The sequence below is a fragment of the Pempheris klunzingeri genome, chromosome 13 (assembly GCF_042242105.1).
Source record: "Pempheris klunzingeri isolate RE-2024b chromosome 13, fPemKlu1.hap1, whole genome shotgun sequence".
NCBI lineage: Eukaryota > Metazoa > Chordata > Actinopteri > Acropomatiformes > Pempheridae > Pempheris > Pempheris klunzingeri.
Genome location: NC_092024.1, coordinates 8,467,576 through 8,491,380, shown reverse-complemented (window position 1 = coordinate 8,491,380; position 23,805 = coordinate 8,467,576). Strand labels below are relative to the sequence as shown.

The window sequence follows — 23,805 nt, the reverse complement described above, 5'->3', positions numbered from 1 at the left end:
CATAAATAAGCACAGTCAGACACAATCTCAATGTAATCAGGAAATAGACATATTCATCATCTCAGTTACAGGGTTTCATGGAAAGATTTGTCAGCACAGTTTTTCCTCTCGATCCACAAAGGGACATACATTGTTAGATGCAATTGACTTGGTCGAGACCATTCCTGTGCAAATCCTGCCCCCCATTTTTTAAACATGTAATCACATTGACTTGTTCACTTATAGAGAAAATTAAGATGGCCACAGTTGGCTTGCATCTTAATGACCTTCGGCGGTGGAACATGACACGCTGCTCAATCTCTGCTCCGTGCGATGAATGAGGTCAGGGTCATAGTGTCGTTATAGGCTCATTAACCAATCACACAGCCTTGTTAATACATCCAGAACCACTGGCAACTCTGGAAATGCTCTGATTACCGACAAAGCTAAGATTCATCAGTGTTTTTTTTTACAATGAATTAATTTCCTTAAGCGCCCAACCCCACTCATTGCTTGGGCAACTCCATTAACATGTCTTCTTTACACTGACCTGCTGCCTTTGTTTATACTGAATAACTAACGTGTGGTTGTATATGTACGTATAATGACCTTAACTGCATTTACAAGTGCACCTACAAGTGGGGCTGCTGGAATTAAAAGCACATATGAATAATAACTATACATAACCTTGTACACAAAAGCCTTTAGAAACAACACTGACCCTAATCCTCCATGTAGGCAGATGTAGAAACAAGTCACAAGAGATTGTTGTTTTATTGTTTTTTTTTTGTTTTTCAGGGTGGCCAGGTCACATAATTTGGTGCCAGCTTTAAATGAACTTAAACACCATCTATCCTAACAAAGAATGCCAGTAGCCACTACTTGGCCTTTTTGAGCTTCACAGATTTGCTAACCTGCATGATGCTTTATGGATTCATGCAGTAGCATCTTGAGCATCACTTCAACCAATGACCACCATCTCTGGGGTATCAGATTTCATAGATTGCCTTTAATTTTCATCAAAGTGCAGAGCGCCCATTGAACTGGTCTCAGACAAACAGGTCCCAGATCGACTAAAAATAGTGATAATGTGATTCCAATCAATATTGTTCTCTGGAAGCATTTATAATGTATTGGGTTGCAGAACTGATGGAATTACATTCATGAAATTAATGGTGTGTAGTTTGGAGACAAGGGAAATGAAACCTTTTGAAATAATATCTCTGTGACTGCACATGGAAAATGTTTGATTGCGCCTCTATTTCAATTCACTCAAGCAGAAATATGTGTAGATTACATAATGTAGACATGAAGCGGTGCCAGTGTTTTCGAGCAAGTTGCCACCGTACATATCTCGTTTCTGCTCTAACAGTTTGAATGAATCACATCCATTCATTATTACGGCTTTTGTGTAAATAATTCTTGCGTAACAAACATCTGTAAATGTTGGTCAAGGCTACTGAGCATGCGTCATTTAATCTGTAACAAAGACGATCAGTTCTGTTTTTAGTATTCAAGCAGTTACGGCAATGGAACTTGGAGTCTGATACAATTCCTATTAAAAATTGAAACATGCCTTTTCTCAAGTGTAACTTCTGGAGCCATGATACAGTATGTGCTGAATTGCAGGGCCTGAACCCAGTTGAATATGTGCAGATTCAAAGACATAATGGCTCAGCAGCAATGAATATTAGAAGACAATAGTACTGTCAGATACAGTCACAATATTGTGACTCACATAAAGAGTTATATTATAGTGAACTTTAATGGTTTATCCACTTTTCTTAAGCCTGTCTTATCTGTTCCATCTGTAGCTAATCTATTAATTTGATTTTTTTCCATTATTCAAATAGCTCAAACACATCACAGCTAATGTATTTATTTTTACCCCGTTATACATTTAATCCAATTATAACTCTATTACATACAGTTGAAGTGCACTGACATTTAAGAAATGTTTTTTTCAGAGGATTTCTCCATGCCACAAGTAGTTTTTTTTAAAGTAGAGAAAAAAATAATTGAGCACATAGATTTTTCTCTCAGAGATATCAGTTTCACAGAGAGCACCTGATCCAATTTCAAACTGGCTTTCCAGTAATTACTCTGAGCTTGGGGACAATACAAATATTAAAAGAAACTTTTTAGCAGGAAGAATGTTTGTCATGACCTGCTCCTAATTAACAGCGCTCTGCCAAAATATTAGGGGGCAACCGAGGATACATTTTGGCAGACACAAAAGGGAGAAAACTCAAACTGTGTGGGAAATGTTTTTATGGTACCAGCGATTTTTCTAAATAGCTCGTCTAGTTGCTTTGATTAAAATATTCAATAGCGTAATGAAAAGGTAAATGAACCTATGCCCAGTAATGGCAGAACGGGATATGATTACATATTCAGAGGCCATCATGGTTTTGAAAAAAATCAAAGATGTGAAAGAATGCGCCGCAGAATCCGTGTCCCTGGTCATTTGGCATGTCATCAGTTCTCAGTCACTTTACACATGCATGAGGTGGGTGAAATGGGATGACAGATCCAGATCTTGCTCACCGCGGCTGAATCATATCTCTCGTGCCCATTTGGCAGCACAGCAGAAAAGCTTAGCTTGTCAGTGTGCCATGCTCTGCATGCATGGATATTGGTATGATATCTGAAAGTGGAAAAACGAGAGGAGGAAGCACTGAAACTTGTGTCTCTGTTACTTTCCGTGAATCTGTGAAGTATGCAAATATATGTAACCACTTCTTGAAAATATCCTCAAACATACCCATATGTATTCATGCACGCTTGCACAAACACATTTGATTTCAAGCATGATTTCATCGAGAAGCTCAGGCACAAAAATGTACCATTTTTTTTACAGATTACAAGCAACAAAACACAAATTATTGAAAACATTTGGGACGCATATGCTGATTTTCAGCACAACATAGGCTGGCATTTAGTAAGTAGTTGTTAAAAACTGTATGAATATCAGTAGTTACTTGTTACCATTTTGTCAAACCCTGGTGAATGGTGTAATCAATGCATTCTCGAACTGAAAGTGAGTGTGTGTGTTTGCATCTATATGAGTCAGAACAACTGTGCTGATCCGAGCTCGGTGCAACGTTAAAGCATCTCCATCAGATCAGCTGAACATACTAGTGTTCCACTCATGCTACATTTATCACACACAGACATCTATTGAAGGAAAGGAAATTAGCATTCACTGCAACCTTGAACTTCTCAATTTCTCCACGTCTCATCAGCCCTCATAGTCCCCATCGGCAATGTGCTACTGAAACCTGTGTTTTTTGGCAAATGACAAGTTTTAAGCACGGAGAGCGTTACCCTAGCTGGCACTAAGTGGTTGGGAATGACTGCCACTATGATTCCTCTGAAGGCAGCTGCCTCCTCAAGTGGACAGCCATGTAATTTAAGGGCAGCCTAATGTAGCCTTGATGCCACCTCATTAGGTAAAGCTCCTTTTAAGCATTCATTTCAGTGTCTCACAGCACTGGTAACTTGTTCAAACGTGTTCTAAGTCTCATAATATATGTTAAATACTGTAGACTGAAATATTTAAGCAGCTTAAGGAGATCCTTTTAATGGAGGGAAATATTTGATAACGCAGTGGGGATCCTGAAAATACAAGAGTAGAATAGAATATTGGAAGGAAGCTTTACCATTCACATGAAGTACAAATTGGGTTTGTCACAGCTGGGTACAAATGGTTAAATCAGTCAGTTTGATATTTATGATAGTTAGCATGGACGACAATTAGCAAAAACAAAATGGTGAGCAGCACGGTGGTGCAGTGGTTAGCATTTGCGCTTCACAGCAAGAACATTCCAGATTCCTGCCGGCTGACTGGGGCTTTCCTGTGTGGAGTTTGCATGCTCTCCCCATCCTTGTGTGCGCTCTCTCTGGGTGCTCTGACTTCCTCCCACAGTCCAATGACATAGAGGTTAGGGTAACTGGTGATGCAAATTTGTCCAGATTGTGAGTGTGAGTGGCTGTACCCCGCCTCTTGCCCAGTGTCAGCTGGGATTGGCTTCATCTCCCCCGCAACCTTGAAGGATAAACGGTATAGATAATGGATGAGTGCATGAAATAAAAAAAACATCAAGACATTAAGGGAAGTTGCTAAAATAAGAGTCAAACTACATGTACAGCACAAGAGAGATGTAGAACCTAAGAGTGCAGACTGCAGTAAGACCATATGAATTTTATAATGCATGTGATAGATTTGCTATAGGGCATGTGGACTTAAGTTTGTGCAAAGTTCACTTTCAGTTCAGCTTTTCTGCCATTTCCTATTCTTCTCTGCCTTGTCTGTGTTATAGCCAAAGCTTCTATACCATGCTGATCTATTAAAAGTCAGCACTTTGCATCGAGCTATCAAACTTTGTTTACTGGATAGAATTAAACATAAATGTGTTTACCGGGAAGCTCAGAGAAGCTGCTCAGCATTGTTTCCAGATAATTAAGATTGTCAGCAGCTTTAATATGTTGTCCACTGACTGTGACCAGCTGGGGAACAAAGTCTGAGTTTGCCTCTAGTTGCTTTCCACCCCAGCCCAAACTATGTCCTCTGCAGACTTGTCCAGACTTTAGGAAGCACTATTGTGAAACTGAAGCATGAGATTAAGCGGAGCAGCCCTGTGTGACAATGCTCCATGCTTTCTGTGGCCTATTAGCCAGTGTTTTATCTGAAGGACAACAGTATTTGGTAATACTTGAAATGGTGCAGGCTTTGCAGTAAGTGTAAGTGCTATATCAGAGTTTTACAGGCTGAGCAAAATGTATAAACAGAACTTTTACGAACAGGAGAAGTGAGTGCTCTTGCTCTAAAATCAATATGTGAAATAGCTCCTGATTTCTTTGAGACAGGCGCAATATGGGAAAGTTTCCAAGACCTCAGGACAGAGTGCCTTTCCAGCAAATGCTGAAAAAGTTTCCCCTGTTGCTTGTAGCTGGGACACTGTGTATCTGAACAAGTGGTATACTGGTAAAAGCAACAATATTGATCTGGTGACATCGGCCCGTTATTCCTGTCCACCTTAAGTATGATAGAGGTGCCTCTCTAAACACAATTGTTTGTTTTATTTTTGTCATTTGAGTATGTATTTTGTAATTTTCAACATTTCAAAAATATTTTATCGTGTTCTTATTGTGCAAGAAATGGGTGGGCATCTTCAGGCTATAACTGTGGGTATCATTAGCCACCAGAAACCTATACTGTTGGGCTGACATGGAGGTGGAACACCAACATAGACCTGCATTCACAACTCCACTGTTGTTTTTATACTACTCTGAATTCTTGGGCTACAGGTGAATTAGCTCCACCATACTTAATATATCGTGTGGTGCGGTGGTTAGCACTGTTGCCTCACAGCAACAAGAAGGGGTCTCTCTGTGTGGAGTTTGCATGTTCTCTCGTAGGTGTTAGTGTGAGTGGTTGTCAGTCTCTGTGTGTCGCCCCTGTGGTTGGCTGGCGACCAGTCCAGGGTGTACCCCGCCTCTCGCCCAAAGTCAGCTGGGATTGGCTCCAGCTCCCCTGCAACCCTGACGGATAAGCGGTATAGATAGATAACGGAATACTTAATGCATTTTACTGCACTGATTTTGCCTTGGTATTTATCATGTTACGTATTCTATGCTGCCACATAAAGCATGCTCAACAGGTGAACATACTGCCTTGACGAATTTGTATGATCTTGATATGTTACGTGACATGAATGTCCCTGACAGGCATGCTTTATGCTTTATTTGTACAGGAGCCCTGATGCTACGTGTGAGCTTTAATGCGAGAAGGAAAAGAGGGAAGGGGCATCATTTAGGTTTTCTCTGCATTGATGAATTTAAATTGATTGATTTATGAGTAACATAATCAGTTGCAGTCATGCTGCTGCTAGAAACATTGCATTCGTTTCACTCTGTGACCTTTTTGTTGCACCGACTTGCTGAATTAAACCTCACCATGCTTTCACACTCACAAATGAATGGTAATCATGATGAGCTTCATAGCAGCTATCACGTTTGCAGGGCAGTGCTCATAGCTTTAATGTGATTATTATGTATACATGTTAGTCACATGTATTGACTGAGCCCTTGTGGCTATAATCGAGTACGCTCTTTAAACCTGCCTGGTTCTGACAGCTTTATTGTGTTTCTGTAGAAAAGCAAAATTGTGGGGCAAACTGGTGGACAGACATACAGCAGAAAGATGATTATGCAACACTCCAGTTCATCTGCTGGAGAGCCGAGCGTGAGAAGTCATTTGAAAGTGACCAAGCCCCCTCAAACAGCGATTTACCAAGCCACAGGGATGAGTCTACATGAGGTCTGTCCACAGGGAGGGAAGGACAGATGGAGGCAAAGATAGAGACAAAGGGAGGATGAGTGGGAGGAGAGCTGACCCTTAATTTTGTCTCTGAGCAAATTTTTAGGGAGGGTATTATAGCAGTAATACTTTAACTCCTCTTGCATCCATCCCTCTTCTTGACAGCAGCGATTTTTACACAAACACTGCATTTGTATAACGGCCTCCACTCCTCCCTGTAAAAGTGAGCACTCTGCTAAAAAGACAGAGGGAGGGCTGATATTAAAGGTGTTACTTCTTGCTTTGGGGGCTGGCACAACACAATCTCACACAAAAACAAAAGTATGAGGCGATTAAATCTGAAAATACAAAGCATCCAACTGACAAGGTTCTTCCTGTTGTTGCTTCTTTTTTTTCTGGCCTTTTAAACTTTAATCAAATCCGGGATGAAGCTCTAGCTGTCATGAGTTTCGCCAACAGTTTGTAAAGTACGGAGCCTGTTTCGACTGGGGTTAAAGAAGCCTTGCCTGTTGAAACTCTAGACTTTCAATCGAAAAAGACCGAAAATAGTGCCGTGGCAACGTTATGTTTATTTAATTGAACACCTTTTTTCCCTTGGCAGTGCATGTAATTAAAAGTTTAATTTACTAATCTGACTAAACAAAGTCTTTTGAAATGCTTGTGCTCTGTTTAGTATTTCCAATCATCTTTGCCTGGTATTATTTAAGCACTCGTACACATATTTTGCTTAGGTTTCTTTCCCGGTGGGTTTGGATTAATAAGATTCTGCTTCAAGATTCACTTAAGTTTGAGCGATGTTTAGTAACTGCTGTGTGATTGCTCCTGTTGAAATATACCGTATGTCCCTCTGCATGTTTTGAATTATTGTTTAATTATTTTCTTTGTGTAAATATTAGCAGTGTAGCAGCCAAAGATGCACCTCCATATGTAAATGCCTCTTATTTTACCAGATCACCGCTGCCCTGGCAACAGCAAAGCATGTGACCAGCACCTGGAGGGTGTCCCAGAGTTCACATGGAGCATAGTGGCTGCCGGGGACCTGCGGGGCGAAAGAAACGGCAAAACAGAAAAGAAGGCAGGAAGTCCCCAGGGGTGGGAGGAAGGTAAGAATGAAGGTATCACGTTCCCCCGTTGTGCGGGAATTTCATTTTTCAACAAACTTCCTCAATCAACCACTTCTCATACTTTGATATTCACTGATCATATTGAACTTTTGAAATAATGCATCCATGAATTACTAGTTTTCAGTTTTCTCGTGGCAAGCTTCTCTGGTGCTGTGCATTATTGGATGCCACTCTGCTTTTAGCTAATTAGTTATGTTAACGCAGAAACTAACCACTAAATAGTTGCCAAAACAATCTCACTTTGATTACTTTAAACCAACCTCAATGAAGCACTAAGGCATATTTCCTACTGAGCTCTGCTGAGATATTATTTTTCGTAAGGTTTTTCCAGGTGAAGAGCTGAATATAGTTTACTGAGCCAGTAGTCTGCAACATCATGTAGGCTCCTGCCTTCAAATATTCCATATCCTCCAGCATCATTCATTTTCATACCTTGGAAGATGAGAAAACTGTTTCTGTCGCCTTATCTCCTGAGGTGATGGTGAAATGGAGGGAGACAGAGGGGTCTATTTATTTCCTTAAATGTTTTTTTTTCCTATCATGAGCCACAAGTCTGAGACCAGATGGGTGGAGTGCAGGATGAAATTGGAAAAGTGAAACATATTGGCTGGTAAGAGAAAGTAGTTAGTGTGAGTGGACTGGCAAAATGATTGATGTCTGTCCTGTATATCTAGTTTTAGTTGTAAATGAAGGCAGGTGCACCTTGTATTACTCGCGTTGTGGTGTTTCTGTTTCTGTTTACAAGTCCCCATTATGTAAATCACTGAATATTAGGGTGAAGACTTAGTTAAAGGTTAGGTTATGGTTGGGGTCAGTGGGTTTAGGCAAGTGGTGCTTATGATTAGAGGAAATTAAATGTACGTTAATGTAATGACCTCCAAAATGATGGAACATGACTGTGTGGTAAAATAGCAACTGTTCAACAAACAGAACCACATTGATATCTGTTTGTCATTATTATCAGTTAAGAAAAATTACTTTTCCAAGTTCTGCCAGGTAACTTCTTAAACCCAAATAAATCTAGTGTTTATTCCTCTATGTGCATGGAAGATGTGTTATATTCCACAGACTAATAAAATCATAACAACATATTGTTGATGATAGTACCCTTTGAGAAACTTTGAGACAGAGGGGGAAGCTATTTCTCAGAAGAAAAGAATTCTGCGCATCTTAATCTTTGATTGATTTAGAAATATTTTCATGTCTCCTTCTAGTCTTGTCTTCAAAAAACAATCTTTAATATCCTATTACGTTATCGTCCATACTTTGCATGTGTATTTATCAACGCTTAAACACGATAGACATCAAATATTCTTCCATTCATGCAACCAAAATAATTAACAATTATTATGATTATTGAGGTCACCGCAAGAATGCTAAACCCAAAGACCAGAGGGATTCAGTTACAAATGTGTATGATGCCCACGTATGAAAGAGATTATCTATGAAAAAACATAATTAAAGGCAACATCGGGTCTTTGTGGACTTCTCCCTGACCCTGTAACAGCCATAATTAAAGGCATGAATGTATAGGTTCAACTTAAAAAAAAGAAAGAAAACAAAGCTGATCGTGATTGAAGGTAGGTGACGCAGAGTACAAAGGAAATATATGTGCATAATCATGTTCAAGCCCTCAGTTAGCCACAATACAGTTGCCGTGTTTTGAATAATTGAGTTGGGCGAGCTGCTGTCTCCACACATTTCACTGGCGCTTGCAATTTAAAAGGGATGGAAATAAGGGATGAATACTTAATGGCTGTGATCTGTGGAATTGCTGGAGCTGTTTTCTATAGTATCTAAGTCATCCGCTGTAAGATGTTCAAATTTGGAGCTTGTAAACAGTGTTTCTTTTATCGAAAGATCCTGGTAGTTGACGTTAAGTTGTGCGGATATGAGCGGACCAATAACTACACAAGCAAGTTTGGCTGCCATAAACAGAGGCTCATCAGTATTGATACCTCTATGCTGCATATAATGATGCCCACTAATAATTAATGCTCTTTATAGTATAAAGAATAAATTACGGCAATCCCATTGCTTGAGCTAATCTTCCATTCCCACTGTGGCTATATTGAACTTTTCCATGTGCTGTAGATTCCATTACGCGTTGATTGTGATGTGAAATGAAATATGACTTTAATGCACACATGATCGTGGCCCTGGCCATCACCCATCACTGGCATGTGATTGCAGCACACACAGCACCCTGCTCCTCCCCCCTAAGGCTGATGTGTGGGGGCTGTTAGCCACATTAGTGTTCTGGGTAAAGTAATGAGAACAGCATGAGGCAATGGTGCCCTCGGCAAGGCAATTAGCATAAAAGACAATGCTTAACATTTCGATCAAGAAAAACCATAGCCGTAATCATGGATTGGTTTGACACATAAGCTCTTTCCGCTGTGAGACGGGCACAGTGAAGTGTTTTTTCCACAGCTGCTGACTAACAGGTGGTGACACACAGCAGCAAACTGTGGAGGGAGGTAAAGCTCAAGCAGTATACATACATTCAATCAAGCCACGCAAAAACTGTCTCGGCGCCAAATGCTTCATCCGTGACGCTAATCAAGTTGATTGAAAATGATTCACCTCTGTCGAGTACAATCTCCAGACATTCTGGATCAGGACACTGTGGAAGAGGCGAAACAAAGACAGAAAATTATTTGAATGTATTTGGCTACTGCTGTGCCCTCTCTGTGCAGAGCGGGTCATCTCAATTCCATGTCGGCCCCCGGTGTCTCCTGCCAAAGACAGTGTGAATGTGATTACACACTGATTTCTCGCTCTCATACACAGAATGGAGAAGCATGAGTTGGTGCTTGGAGCTGACTGGCAGGGGGATATAACCAGTAGGACGTTATTTGCTGGGCTGTTGACTTGTTTGTTTGTAATAGAGTGGCCCCCGGGGCTGTTTGGCATCTGCCAACCCAGGGAGTCATCTGGATTTTCTTAGCTGGGCTGAGCATCATATGATCCATGATAAAAAGGCAAAATGTAGAAGGAGCTTACAGAGGCTGATATTCTCATCCAACTGTAGCTTTAAAGGTACAGTCTGATTAAGTGGCATCTAGTGGTGAGGCTGCATATTGCAAACAACTGAATACCTGTTGCCTATCCTAGATAGATAATAAGTATGATCCTCAATTTGTCAAAATTTGACTTCTCTAATCTCCGACCAAACAAAATAGCCAGTTCCAGCAACCACTTATTTCTCTTCTTCGTCTTCCAACTGGTGGATTTGCGCCAACAAATTCAAGCAGCCACTTCAGTAGAAAACTGCAAAAGGCCCTGGTTTTCTCTATTCTAGGCTGCTGTAAAAACATGGCCATTCAACACAGCGGATGAGCTCCATATGTAGATGTAAAGGGCTCATTCGAAGGTAACGAAAACACAATGATTCTTAGTTTCCGGTGATTATACGCTAATTAAAACATTATTATGAATATCATATTTTATTTCTACCAGAAGATCCCTCTAAGTCCTACACACTGCACCTTTAATGTTAAGAGTTAAGGAAAACACTGGCAGCACAGATCTCATTCTTTGTATTTAAAACAGCCTTTTCTACCCACTCTATCTTCTATCTATCTTCTTCTTCTATCTATCTATCCACTCTATCTCTATCCTAAGGAGCCATATGTCAGGAATGAACATAAGTCTGAAAACCTATAATAGCCTATTCAAATGTTTTCAAACTATGACTGATTAAAGTTAAACTGTCTACTGTAGAATTAATAGTAACCTAATTCCCAGACAGGGGTTTGTTTTGCTTCAGTACAGTAATATCACAAAAATGAATCAATACATTAATGAATCAAGGTAACTATTTTTCATCTACACCATCCACGACTGAGCACATACTATCGTTTCAACACAAGATTCAGCATGCATCACACCTAGTAATTTTTTATTGTATTTTGCACTATTATATAAAGATATTAACATCTACTATTTGTACGCACCCTAAAAAGACTGTTACCCATTTGATTTTTGTAATGTTATCAGTTTTCTGAAAGCCCTCAGATACTAAATTTGAGTAAAAACATATAGCTCCTTCAGTGGTTGACCAGGTCTACACACATGCATGCAAAACCACCCACACATAAAGGAAAGGTAGCAGTCGTTAAGTGTAGCTGAGATTTGTTGAATTGCAGACGATTCTTAACAATTACCTATAAGACACCTGAGAAGTTGCTTTGGCTCAGACGCCATATATCTAGTTTTTTTTTGGAAGAAAGAGTAAGGAGCAACATGGGGCAAAGCTAAAGCTGGAGCTGGCAGGCAACATAGTCCAGCAGCTGCAGCACAGCCGCCCACAAACTTTTAAGTGGCTTTTGCGGTGCCTCAGTGACGCCTTCTGTGAAAATCTTCCCGAGCCCTTTTATAAGGACCTGGGTTGACTCTGTCCTGTGCAAGACACAAATTGGCTAGGAACATTGCAGGTGATCCTTATTTATTATAGCCTCCACACAAAGTTTCTGAAAGTTTGATCTAAAATGAGCCAGAAGAAAAGTGATGGCATAGTAGCTTTCACCTTTACCCACTGAGATTGCATTTGGACAGATCAATGGTCCACTGGCCACACGGGCAGGAAAGCCATCCAGTGCCTTTTTCTGCACCCAGTACCACTTCTTATCTGAGCAAATAATTATGAACCATTACTTTGGATGAGAGGCAATTTGTTCTACTTATCTGTTTTGGAGCTGAAACATAATAGCCCTGGCATTTGAAGCAAGACTGTGCTATGGGCTTGGCCCCTCCATCTGAGACCTGACCTGTTAAACATGGCAAATCCAGGACACAGGAAAAATGGCTACTTCCATGGCAACACAATTGGCCTGTCAGACCTGTGTGTGTCTGGGATTAAAAAAAGAACAGCGAGGCAGCGAGAGTTGAACAGCTCTCCACAAATACAAAACAAAACTTGGCTCACCTGGCATACCAAGCTAACCCTGTGAACCAATGTGGGGAGCATTGTTTGAAACTGACACTTATGACCCATGGCTTTTTGTCCATAAGAAACCCTCCATTCATGTATGTGCAGAAGGCATATTCTCCCCTCTGAATGTAAAGGACACAAGGTTTTCAGTGTTTTGTGCAAGGCTCTGTAGCATAAAACATGGTGTGGCAGAGTAAAAAGTCTGAAATGTGCTCTGACTCCGAACAGAATGGTAGATTTTTGTGAATCCAGTCCATATGAAGATGGAATAAGAATGAAGTACTAGTAAGCAAATCCTGTGATATAACAGAGTGCACATACATCCCACTTCTGTGTATTATATTGTTTGTTACATAGTGATTCCAACATATTTACTCCAACACCAGTGCAACTTTATAGGCTTCAAGAAACAGCAAGGTCAGAGAATCTTTTTGTATGATTAAAAAAAAAAAAAAAAGCTCAGTTAATTCCTACAGCATAGAAAATAGAAAATGTGTAGGCTAACCACAAACAGGAAGGAAGCTAAATGTTTGTGACTGCACATCAGAAAAATGACAACTCACCATACCTCCTTGTCTCTCCTTTTTTTCTTTTCCCATCTCATTCTGTTTCGGTATCATTTCTGTGGGTGAAGAAAAATGTATTCATTAAAACCAAGTCAGGAATAGATATCTCCTGCATCGCTGATATTTTCAGGCTTTTGCTCCGTCGTCACTCCAAATGTCACTGCCGCAACAGTTTCAAATCCCCTCTCCTCTCCTTGTGTAACCAGGACATGCTATTAAAAATGCTGCCTATACCTGGGGAACCAAAGATGCTTTGAATAGTGTCAGTGGAGAAAGCACCTACAGTTATAAACAGCGTAAGTTAAATGAAAAACGAGGCCACTTGCTGATCTCCAAATGGAATCTATGTGGCATCAAATGAAATATATCAGGACAACATGTTGCAGTGTGTTTTTCATTATGAGGAGGTTTAGAGGAGATAATGGACTAAAGCATTCAGCATGCCCAAGCAGTTTGATGTCAAGGAGCACAGAGTGCCTTGTGCAGCTTAAGCATTAATGAGTGGGATGCACTGAAAAGCCTCTTCATATGAGAATACCTTAGGGAAATGTGGTTTTTACAGAGGAAGTTTTTCTAAGAGAGGTGATGCTCTGATTAGCATGGTAACAAGGAAGACCTCAGCTGGTGTTGAATGTTAAAGGCCAGGTAACCTGATCCTGTTTCGGCCTAAATCTAACCCAAATCTTGCATGGAGTAAAAGCCCTGTTGCAAAGACCTCTGTGGGTTAAAAAGTACCTGTCTGTGCTGTAGCGTTATGCAAATTATATTAGTTATGCTATTGTGAAGTGATGCAAGCATAGTAGTATAATAGTATCATTAGAGGTTAGAATGACCTTTGCTGCGTATCACACCCTTGCTGTACTGTACCCTTGCACATGCTCTCCTCATATTTCCCGTGATTATATCTAGCAGTATAGACTAGCTAATGGAGGACCACTAGAGCAAGACGTGGAACACTGCAGTGAAATGATCCTTGGCCAGACATACCAAGAGATTCTTTCTTTGAAGTTTAGGGCTTTTATTAAGTTCTTTATCTTCTGTAGTGTTTACTAAATAAATCATTCTATTAGGACCATTACAATATTTAATACAGTCAATTTATATGTTGCACATTGCTCAGTCCTGTAGGCCAGGCCTGCATGTCATGGTGAAATGGGATGAACTGATGCATGGATTGATGTGAATAATGTAACTTTATTTGGCTACTGAATTGTGAATCAATTACAGTGAAATACTAATAATGTATTTAAGCCTCGTAAACAGCCCACATGGCTAATCAACATGACAAAGTACTGCAAAACAACAGCCCTAGTGTGAACATTAGTTTATGAAAAAACAAATATGATTTCCAGCCACTCAGAGAACCAAATCACACAAACTAAAATTCAGAAATATAAAAAAGAACAAAACTCCACATCTGACTCTAGCTCTTCCTCTCTGAACATATTTTGGTCACGTAAAGCCCAATGGTAACATGAACATGTTGATACAACTTTAAAAATAAAAGCTCAACCACCCCCTCTCCCCCCAACACACCAGAGGCCCCCGTGTGAACATTCATTTAAATATTCAAAAATAAACAGGGATCTAACTGGTCCCAAGTCAGTAACAGTATTGTAAAAAAAAAAAATAATCTCATAAGATAAAGTGCACACTGGCTCTACCACAAATATATTTAGATCACTCAAAGCATCACTGTGAGCATGTAATATGTACATATGTAACAGGTGGATTGCATTGCTTGAGTAATTCTGTCGTGCCGTTTTGAATGCCCTTCAGAGGGAGTTCAGTCAGTGACTAGTAGTCGGGTTTTTAGCAATATCATCATACATGATCTTGTGACGTTGCCTCGTGTTGTAGCTACGGCACCAAGGCGTGTTTTGCGTAGTACCAGACTTTGTCGAGTACCCAAAATAAACCAAAAATAGGTCTAGACAAACCAGCGTATTGTTCTTCTTGCTGTCCGGCGTTTGGTTCTGCTGAAGCCGTTTTCACACGGCAGTACTGCTAGCATCAAAGCTTGTACCTGGCTATTTCTTCATCTGCTCTCACTCGCACAGGGCATCGTCTGCTGCGTGTGCATGTGAAGCCCACGGGGCCGATGTTTCTGACCCTCGCAGCTTTTGCAATTGAAAATTGCGTTCTATTACATCACAGTGTCGGTTTGAATTCAATTAATTGTTCATCCCTACTGAAGTTGGTTTCCAGGATTCCCTCCTTTTCCTTTCAACCTTCATTTCTCAGGAACACCGGGCCACTGGATACCTCGCTGCTAACGAGCTGATATAGATTAACCAAGGCTGCTTTTCTCTTTTCATCAATGAGTAAACCTTGAGGGCTTTTCTGAGCCTAGAGGTTAGTGCATTATGGAGAGCCGAGATGCATTGAAAGAGCAGTTTTTAATGCACCCTCTAACCTTGAAGTCCTGGCCCCAATGAGCTTACTGCATTCCCTCCATCTTTGCCATCAAGTATGTCGTCAGAGGACCCAACAATCGTTCCATTGTCAATAATCCAGCAAATGGCCCACCTTTGACCCTGCTTCTATAATGAACTGCCCTGCACTATAAAAGCAAGGTCAACGGTGTGTATCACCGCTACACTGAGCTCATCACATTTTACTTGTGCTGTGTTGTTTAAATAATATATTACTAACCCTTATTGTCTGACAGCTTAATTACACTGACCCACAATACCATCACAATTACCTCATCACCTGGTCACAGCTTTGAGGAGACAACAAGACATTTGTGTCTGCCTCATGGGAAGCTGATATCTTTTCACTATAATTGTAAATTCATGCAGGAGTAGGCTAAATTAGGTGTTACTGCTGTGAAACGCTGAAAGCTAAACAAAATACACGATTTAGTGTCAAAGCCTTCATGTAACTTCCCGTGGCCTCCGTAGATTGATCAGCTTTTTACTCCAACAGAGGCTGACACTCTTTCAGGCAAACTATCTCCGGGGATAATAATTACCTGTGTAAACTATGGAGACGCTGTCATTCTCCATTCTCTCACTCTCACTCGCGTTTAATGAACTACAGTTAAAAAACAAATAAAACAGAAGGAAGCAATTACAAGTACAGCATACCTTTCAAAGACAGAGGAGAGAAAAAAATCTCATTATCGTAACGTTCATTCTGATGTAATTAGGGTACAGTTTGTAGACTATCCAATTAGCATTCTTGTGCTCTGGTGTTGTGACATCTCTCCCAACGCATGTCTATTGTGTGTGTATGTATGTATGTGTGTATTGTTTTGTAACTGCGCCTACTGTCTGTGGTTCCAATTGTCATAAATGCCTGAAGGGGACGAACATAGAATTATTCAGTGAATCTGTCTTGGCTGTCCCTTGTGGTATGCATTGTTAAGTCACAATAAAATTGCTGGGTTTTTTTAAGAAAAGTCAGTGTATGGTGGCACTTGCCTTGATTTCTAACCTTTACAGAACATTTGGATTGGTGGTAGCATGTTGAATGAGTATCACAGAACTATTTTTGTGCTAAGCACCTTAAAATGAATCACTCCTCCGTTCATTTACTGCGAGGCCACGATAATACATTTCTAACTCTGATATTAGGTGGACCTATTTTAACTGCCAGACGCTTCTCACTTAGTCCTGAGTGGATCATCGATCCTTAAAGGTCAGATCGATTGGTTTCTTGAGGGCCACTGTCTTCTATACTCAATCCTATACCCATATCCTGCCTGCTGCCAAGATATCTGTCCTTACTCAATCAATCAGCCTATTGATCCTGACCTGAACATGAGGGCAGTGAGGATGTGTGTGTGTAATGTTGAAGTAAGTGGGCTCAGACCCACATTCGTCCATGGAATTATCTGGGCTTGAATAAATTGTGCGCTGAGTTCAAACCATTTGTATGATTCTTGCCAGTGGCAATTCAGAGAACTGAGCCCCTGCAGGTCAAAGGATGATGAGATGATGGGGATATTGGCGGGGCGTTTGGCAGCTACAGGGGGGTATGTGGGGTCCCCCCAGAATTCCTCTTTAGTGCTCCCCCGGTGCTGCAGTTGTGTTACATTTGATTAATTAGGCTCTTTTAATGGTGTCTCCCTGTGGTGAGAGAGCTTCCACAAGATCACATTCACTCACTCACACACACCTGCAGACACTGTGTGTGCCGGTGCAGGACTCCCCGTGGCTGTGATCAGACGCATTTCTGCTTTCACAGGGACCTGCAGTGGTGAGTGGAGGGTCTGATTTATCCTCCATCTTGGACATGGTTCTTGCTCAAGTTCCCCCGCTGGTCTTTGAAGAATCCCACATCAGAGACCCTCGTGTCTCTGCAGTTAAGACACATAACCTCTTGACAAATGTTTTTGCCTTTGCCCATTCTTTCCTGGTTTAGTATCATTCCCACAGCATAACTGGTGCCTCCACTCTTTAGAAAATGGAACCCAGATAAAGATAAAGCTCGACTTTAAAAAAACCTCTCACCTCTGTTAAAGGCTTATTTGTGTAGTATGGCACTACATGTAAACCTTCCAGTAAAAACTAAAAACGTAACATTTGTGCTTGAGTGTGTGTGTTGTAGGTAGGCAGGACACTAAATGAACGAGAAGAGATAAGTGATCAAGTAAATACCCTGCTTTGTCCCAACGCCATTGTTTCATAATATCAGCATACAACCAGAATGTAAACTAATATTAGACACAGCGATTTAAAAGATGAAAATTATCACCATATTTCAAGCTGTATGGTAGGGTGCCTCAAAACTATTCAGAAAATACTGGCTTCTCCTCAGTGCACAAAGCAATGTAATAACACCACCGATAAGAAACGCAGAGGCAGGGAGATAACAGTACCAAAGACACCACAGACACATGTCATGAGAAAGAAAAGTAGATTTCATATGTGATCAAGCGTGTAAAAAAGGTAAGATGGAAAGAGTAGAGGAATGGAAAATGATTTGAGGGTTTATCGCACACTGTATAGTAGTTCCAGATGGGGAGAAACAAATATAGTTGACATGTGACCCAGAGGTGAATGAATGAGTTAAACACCACTAGCATGATGATTACTGACGTAGCACCAGGATGACAGACAGACAGACAGACGTTAGCTTATTGTGTGTGGTCTGTGTGGTGGTGCCTGTGAAGCGACAACATTCACACATACTACATAATGTTGTTCTTGTGGTTCTGACTCAGCCATGACTTCTCTTTCATGGTGGTGTACGTGGGGACAGAAGGGCCTTGAGCTAAAAGTAGCACACTAACATACATGAGAGCAGGCGTACATCACTTCACTGCCGACAGAACGATCACACCCCCTTTTGAAACTCTGCAAATGAACTGAATGAATAAATGAATGAAAAACTAGTGGCACCGTACCACGTCGTATTTTACATGTCAAAAGAGAAGAGGATTTTCTGATTGTCTTAACTTGCACAAAGAGAGAGGGATGTTAAAAGAGGCGATCTGTGGCCATCCGCAGGAAGGACAAAAATGGTAATCTCTGGGATCTGAAGCATTTGGTGTCCAATCTGGTTCTGTGACCTGCAGTACTGGTTAGGTTTAGGCATCAGGAGAGGGTCAGAGCATCTAATGGGTCACCAAATATGGTGCAATACCGGCCAGTCAAGATGTGTATGTGGCAAACACTCCATTAAAGATGTTAAAGTCATCAGTTAATGTTATCCCTTAACAAAAGGCTTAAGGTAGCTAACAGCCAGTGTTAACCTGCTAGCACTAGCTGCAATAAAAGATAGCTACATAAGTAACATGACTTCATCTGCCTTTTCCCTGAAGTCAATTTGTCATGATTATCGGCATAATAACCCAAATTTAAACAATGTATTTAAGTATAAAGCATTGCAGCAATACATGTGTGGCCATAGGGTATGGTTGTTTGTGCCCCTTGGAGGAGGAAGACTGAAATGACACGAATCAACCCCTATTTATTTTTTTTGACGTAACAACACTGACGGTTGATTGGCTCCCAATAGGTAAAAAGTACACTCATGTTATGCCATTTGACTGGCAAAGAAATCAGAATATATATTTAACGCCAGTCTAATTAGAGCAGATGCTTATCCCCATAAAGTGGCAGGAGCATGATGCAAGGGCAAAGCACCCAGATGGGCTGCTCTCATCCATGATCATAACACTCAACTCCTAAACATGTTACTGAATACTGAATAAGAAAAATTTAAAAAGAGCAGCAAATCATTGACAGTGTTTTTGATTTCTTTTCAACTCCTCAATGACTCTGGGCATACTATGGGATTCACAAGATGCTTAGTATGAAATGATCAGCAGTAACATTTGTTTGAAATTGTGTTCAATAATGGTGAATCGCTTATCAATAGAGGGAGCAGAGAGTATGTCGCTAGTTTCTAGACATCAGCGTGAGTAATTGAGAATTAGTGTTAGACTGGAAACTTTTTGAGAGTGTTGTTTGTGTTTGGTACAGCAAAGGAAGGATTAAAATTAGTTAACAGGAAAAAAGAAACAACTCTTGACTCTACAAAATGCATTTGCACCTCACTTCCCTCTATTGTTGAGTTATGTGGCCATGGTTGAATTAATTAAAAACATGAGTTTGTGTGCATGCTCCTTTGATTGTGTATGTGTTCAGGAGCACAATTCATTTGTCATACTTGACTGGTTTGTTATTCATTGTCATCAGCTTCTCTGGAAAAAGTCAAATGCTGTTTAGAGGCAGATTTTTTTTTTCCTCCTCTGAGCTCCCCTGCAGATTATTTAGGCTATTAAATACCTGAATTAAAATGTGCATTTCTGTTGGATGAATTATTTGTTACACATGACAAATTCCAAAGTGCAAGGTCTTAGAAGTTTTCCTAAAAAGAGTTGTTGGTGGACTCAGTGAATCAAAATTGTTGATTTACAAAAAAAAAATTCTGCTGCCTCTAAACAATATAGGCTTAAATTTTAATAGTATCTTCCAAAAGACAGCCGTGAACACTGACCATACTGGTGGTCTGGTCACAGTATAGCGGCCTTATAGTGCCGAGAGAGCCCCTGTCAGATGCTTCAGAAACTGGCTTGCAGCTGCATGAAAGAGTGTCTTTGCCTCCATTGAGATTTACCAACAAGACCTCAGACGTCACTGATGCTTGACAAGCATGACAAGCACATTAGAGTTGGGGTTTTAGCTTGGAAAAAGAATACCCAAATTTTAATCTTGCTATTACGGTTTGGTCCAAAATATAATGTGCAAGCCCAACTACAAAATGTTGGATAAAAGCTCGTCAGGACGTTTGCATGTTGATCAAATGCCAGGTTCCTGTAACCTTGTGTGAGGGACAAATCTTAACATAAAAACCATCTTATATGCATGAGAGCGGTTCTTTTTTTACAAATACTATCAACAATGAACATCAAAACAATAAGTACTAAGTATGATCACCAAAACGTATATTAAAGGGTAACTCCACCGTTGTTCTTTTGTGGAGGATTCGAATGGAAAACGTCCAGTCAACCGAGCAGTGACAGACGGAAGCACCATGAAGCGCTGTCATATGTCAATTCTCAGGCGAGCAGTAGCCTCGCTGTTCACAAGAGAAGCACATTACCCCGGGCTAGTCTCCCTGTCTGCGTATGTGTGTTTGTCTGCTCATCTCTCTCACTGTCCCTCCCTCTCTCTCTCTCTCTCTCTCTCTCTCTCTCACACACACACACACACACACACACACACACACACACACACACACACACACAAGCGGACAGAGAGACAGCCCTGCGTTTTTCACTTTTCTTGCGAACAGCCAGGCTATTGCTCACCCAAGATATCCATGAATGTGTATAGAAAGTCACGGCACGTCCGCCTCCCGCTTGTCCCCAGCGGAAAGGTACCAAACAATGGAGTTAAAAAAAAACCCAAAGAAGTTGAGGGAAGAGCAAAGAGTTACTTGTAGGGAGATGGAAGAGGAGCACGGTAACACAATGCCTAATAGCTACATAGCTAATTTGGAAGATTGATAACACACTGGCTTGGGTCGGTCACAAATAGAAGAGGCAGTGGACTGGGGGGGTTTATATGTAGCAATGTCATCATGCAGGAACCTACGTCAGGTCACCTGGGAAACAGTATTTAGAAGGGCTTGTGAAAATGGCACACGCTAAAACATACTCAGACCACAATTTGAATTTTCTGGTTTGAATACATACGGAACTCTATTGTGAACCTAATGAAAATAATAATGTACCCTCCCTGTAAGTATTACAAGTTAATATAGGTAACCTATAAATTATATTGTTTCATATTATATTATGGAGTAATTATATTTATTTTGAAATCCTAATGTGAAAAATGAATCGTAACAAAAGTGGAACAATAAATTCTGTGACAATATTTGCCTGTAAAATATAGTGACTGAAATATAAAGTAGCAGAAAAAGGAAATCAAGTGGAGTCCAAATATAGTATTTGCATTGCAAAAGAAAGCAGTAGCAGTCAGGTATACTGATATACAGTATAGATATACAGTATACTGTGGTGATAGACTAAATACACTGTAAACAGTTGCTGTTTGTTGCTGTTTTAATGCAGTGCTTTGTTGTTCTGACCTCAAACTAACTGGAGCTCACTGTACTCTAAAAGCTTGGGCTAAAGAAGCAACTTTGTAAATGTAAACTGCTAATGGCTCTGCACTAAGCTCCTTTCCACAGTCAAGTTAGGCACATCTGTAAAAAGGTTATATTCGGTTGTTGAATTTCTGTTTGTGTCCATATGGTTTCTCTCTATGGTTTATCCCACAGCCCCCACTACTGTAAAAGTTTCACATTACATTCACACTCCTGTGCACTTATAGTGCTTAAGGCAGCATGGTTCCATTGCCTTGTACTTAAATTCAGCTCCAGGCTCACGGAATCACTTTCTGTCTTCTGCTGTACTTCACCATTGCAATTCAGGGTTAAAGCATCCATCCATGGATATATTATCCTTTTCCCTGCCTCGCCTGTTTGAAGAGGTGCTCTCAAGCCCAACTTGTGGAGATCTGCTACTCAATGAAAAGCACCAAAAAGCTGTTTTCAAACGACCCTGACACTAATCACATGGAAGGATCTGATGACACGGGTCGCTCACTGCTCACGCTGTAATCTTGGCAATTTATGAAAGCAAGTAAATTGGTGCTGCATAAACAAATTTTGACATCCGACAGTGACGGACGTAAACTGCAAGTAAAGGAAGAACGTGTGTTTTTTAAGTCGAATGATGCAGTTTATGTTTACTTGTCAAATTAATCAGAGAAAGGTGTTTGTAGACTAGAACAGATTTCCGTGTTTCATCTCTGTGATTGTGCAGCTTTGTGTCAACTTTGTAATAAGGCAGAGTAAAGAAAGTAGAACATTTTATTGCAAAAGCAACCATGTAATATTTTCAGAATTACTTGTAATTTCCTTAATATCTGTCTTTTATAAACCGCCGTCAATTGTGATGTGGCTTTTCTTAGTAAGTCCATATATAGGCTAGTTTTTAGAAAAGTGCTTTCCTTGTGCAGGCTCACATTGAGATATTTATTATATTATATTTATTATATATATTATTGTATGTGATTTTATGGTGCTTTGTAGCTAATTTTTTATTTTTTATTTAGCAATTATATATTGATAGACGGTAAAAAGTGTTTGTTTGTGTCCTGTCCTGACATTCGTGCAAAAGAAACTATTGGATGGTCGCTGGGCTGCTGTGGCTCACTGGTAAAGCAGGTTGTCCACCAATGGTAAGACCAGCAGTACAGTTCCTGGCTCCATCAGTCTGCAAGTCGCATTTTTGGGGAAGATACTGGACCCCAAATTGCTCCCGAAGCTGTGTTTCGATGTACAGAATGCGTATAAATAGTTAGTTTCCAACTGAAGAGAAGGTTGGCAACTTGCATGGTAGCCCCCTGCCAGCAGTGTGTGAATGGTGTTTATTCTCTTGTTTATTTGCCAGGTACAGAGAACATTGATCAACATTTCAGTTTCCACATCAATGTTAATGTGCCAGAGTTAGCTATTTTCATCTGTTGTCTCTGGGCAGGGTACAATGCAATGCAACACAGTACAATACAGTACAGTACAATATATGTGAATGTGTGAAAGATGAGTGGATGACTTTTTAAATGTAGTAATCACATGGTCTTAATTAATTTGCAAGAAGTGTTGAACGAAGCAGCCTGAGTCACTATGATATAAAGCTAGCTGAAATTACAGTTGGTGCAGGTCAATGGGGACTTTGAAAAACACTCATTTCCTTTAAAAACAAACAGTTACTCTTGTGATTAATACACATTATTTGTAGCGAGGTTGTTGGAGTCATGTTTGGTATTTGTCCTCAAGCACATTCGAATATAGTAAAGGGCTCAGTTAGCGCTCAGTGTACGGGTACAACAAAGTAAATGTGTAATTTGGCATGAACATCTTTGAACATCATGTTCCTTTGATTTAATGATGGCAGCCCAAAGCTAAATCTATATTATTCCTACACTCCGAGCAGTGTGTGTGAGAAAAACAGAGAGTAACCAGCAGACACAGAGATAAAGAAAAAAAAAAAACAGAGTGAAAAAGAGAGATATCAGCAGAGTGAGAGACATCCAGAGATAAAAAGTGACAGCTGCTCAGTGCTGTTTCAGCGACTGGATCCTCTGCAACACACAGAGGTGGGCTCCTGAAGGCCTGGTTGAACCCGCTGCACACTGAGAGAATATCTTCAAAAGCTAGAACCACAGGTAGAAGAAGGTAATCAAATCATTAAGTCCAAAATTTCCAAGCTCATCAACAGGAGTCGATGTCAAATTGTGTATATACACTGACAAACTCGCTCAATATAGAATAATGAAATGTACGCCTGGTGATTACTAACATAACCAGTCTGAAAACGAGAAGAGTCAGTGAGTTTGTATGTATGTC

At 40.4% G+C, this 23,805-nt stretch overlaps 1 protein-coding gene across 1 annotated transcript in view; it reads left to right on the top strand.

Moving 5' to 3' along the window:
• alk (ALK receptor tyrosine kinase) overlaps positions 1-23,805 on the top strand; it is a 304,575-nt gene that overhangs the window by 131,682 nt on the left and 149,088 nt on the right. The window contains exon 3 of the mRNA XM_070842064.1: positions 7,252-7,416. Within this exon, the coding sequence (XP_070698165.1) occupies positions 7,252-7,416 (165 nt within the window). The remainder of the gene's footprint in view (positions 1-7,251; positions 7,417-23,805) is intronic.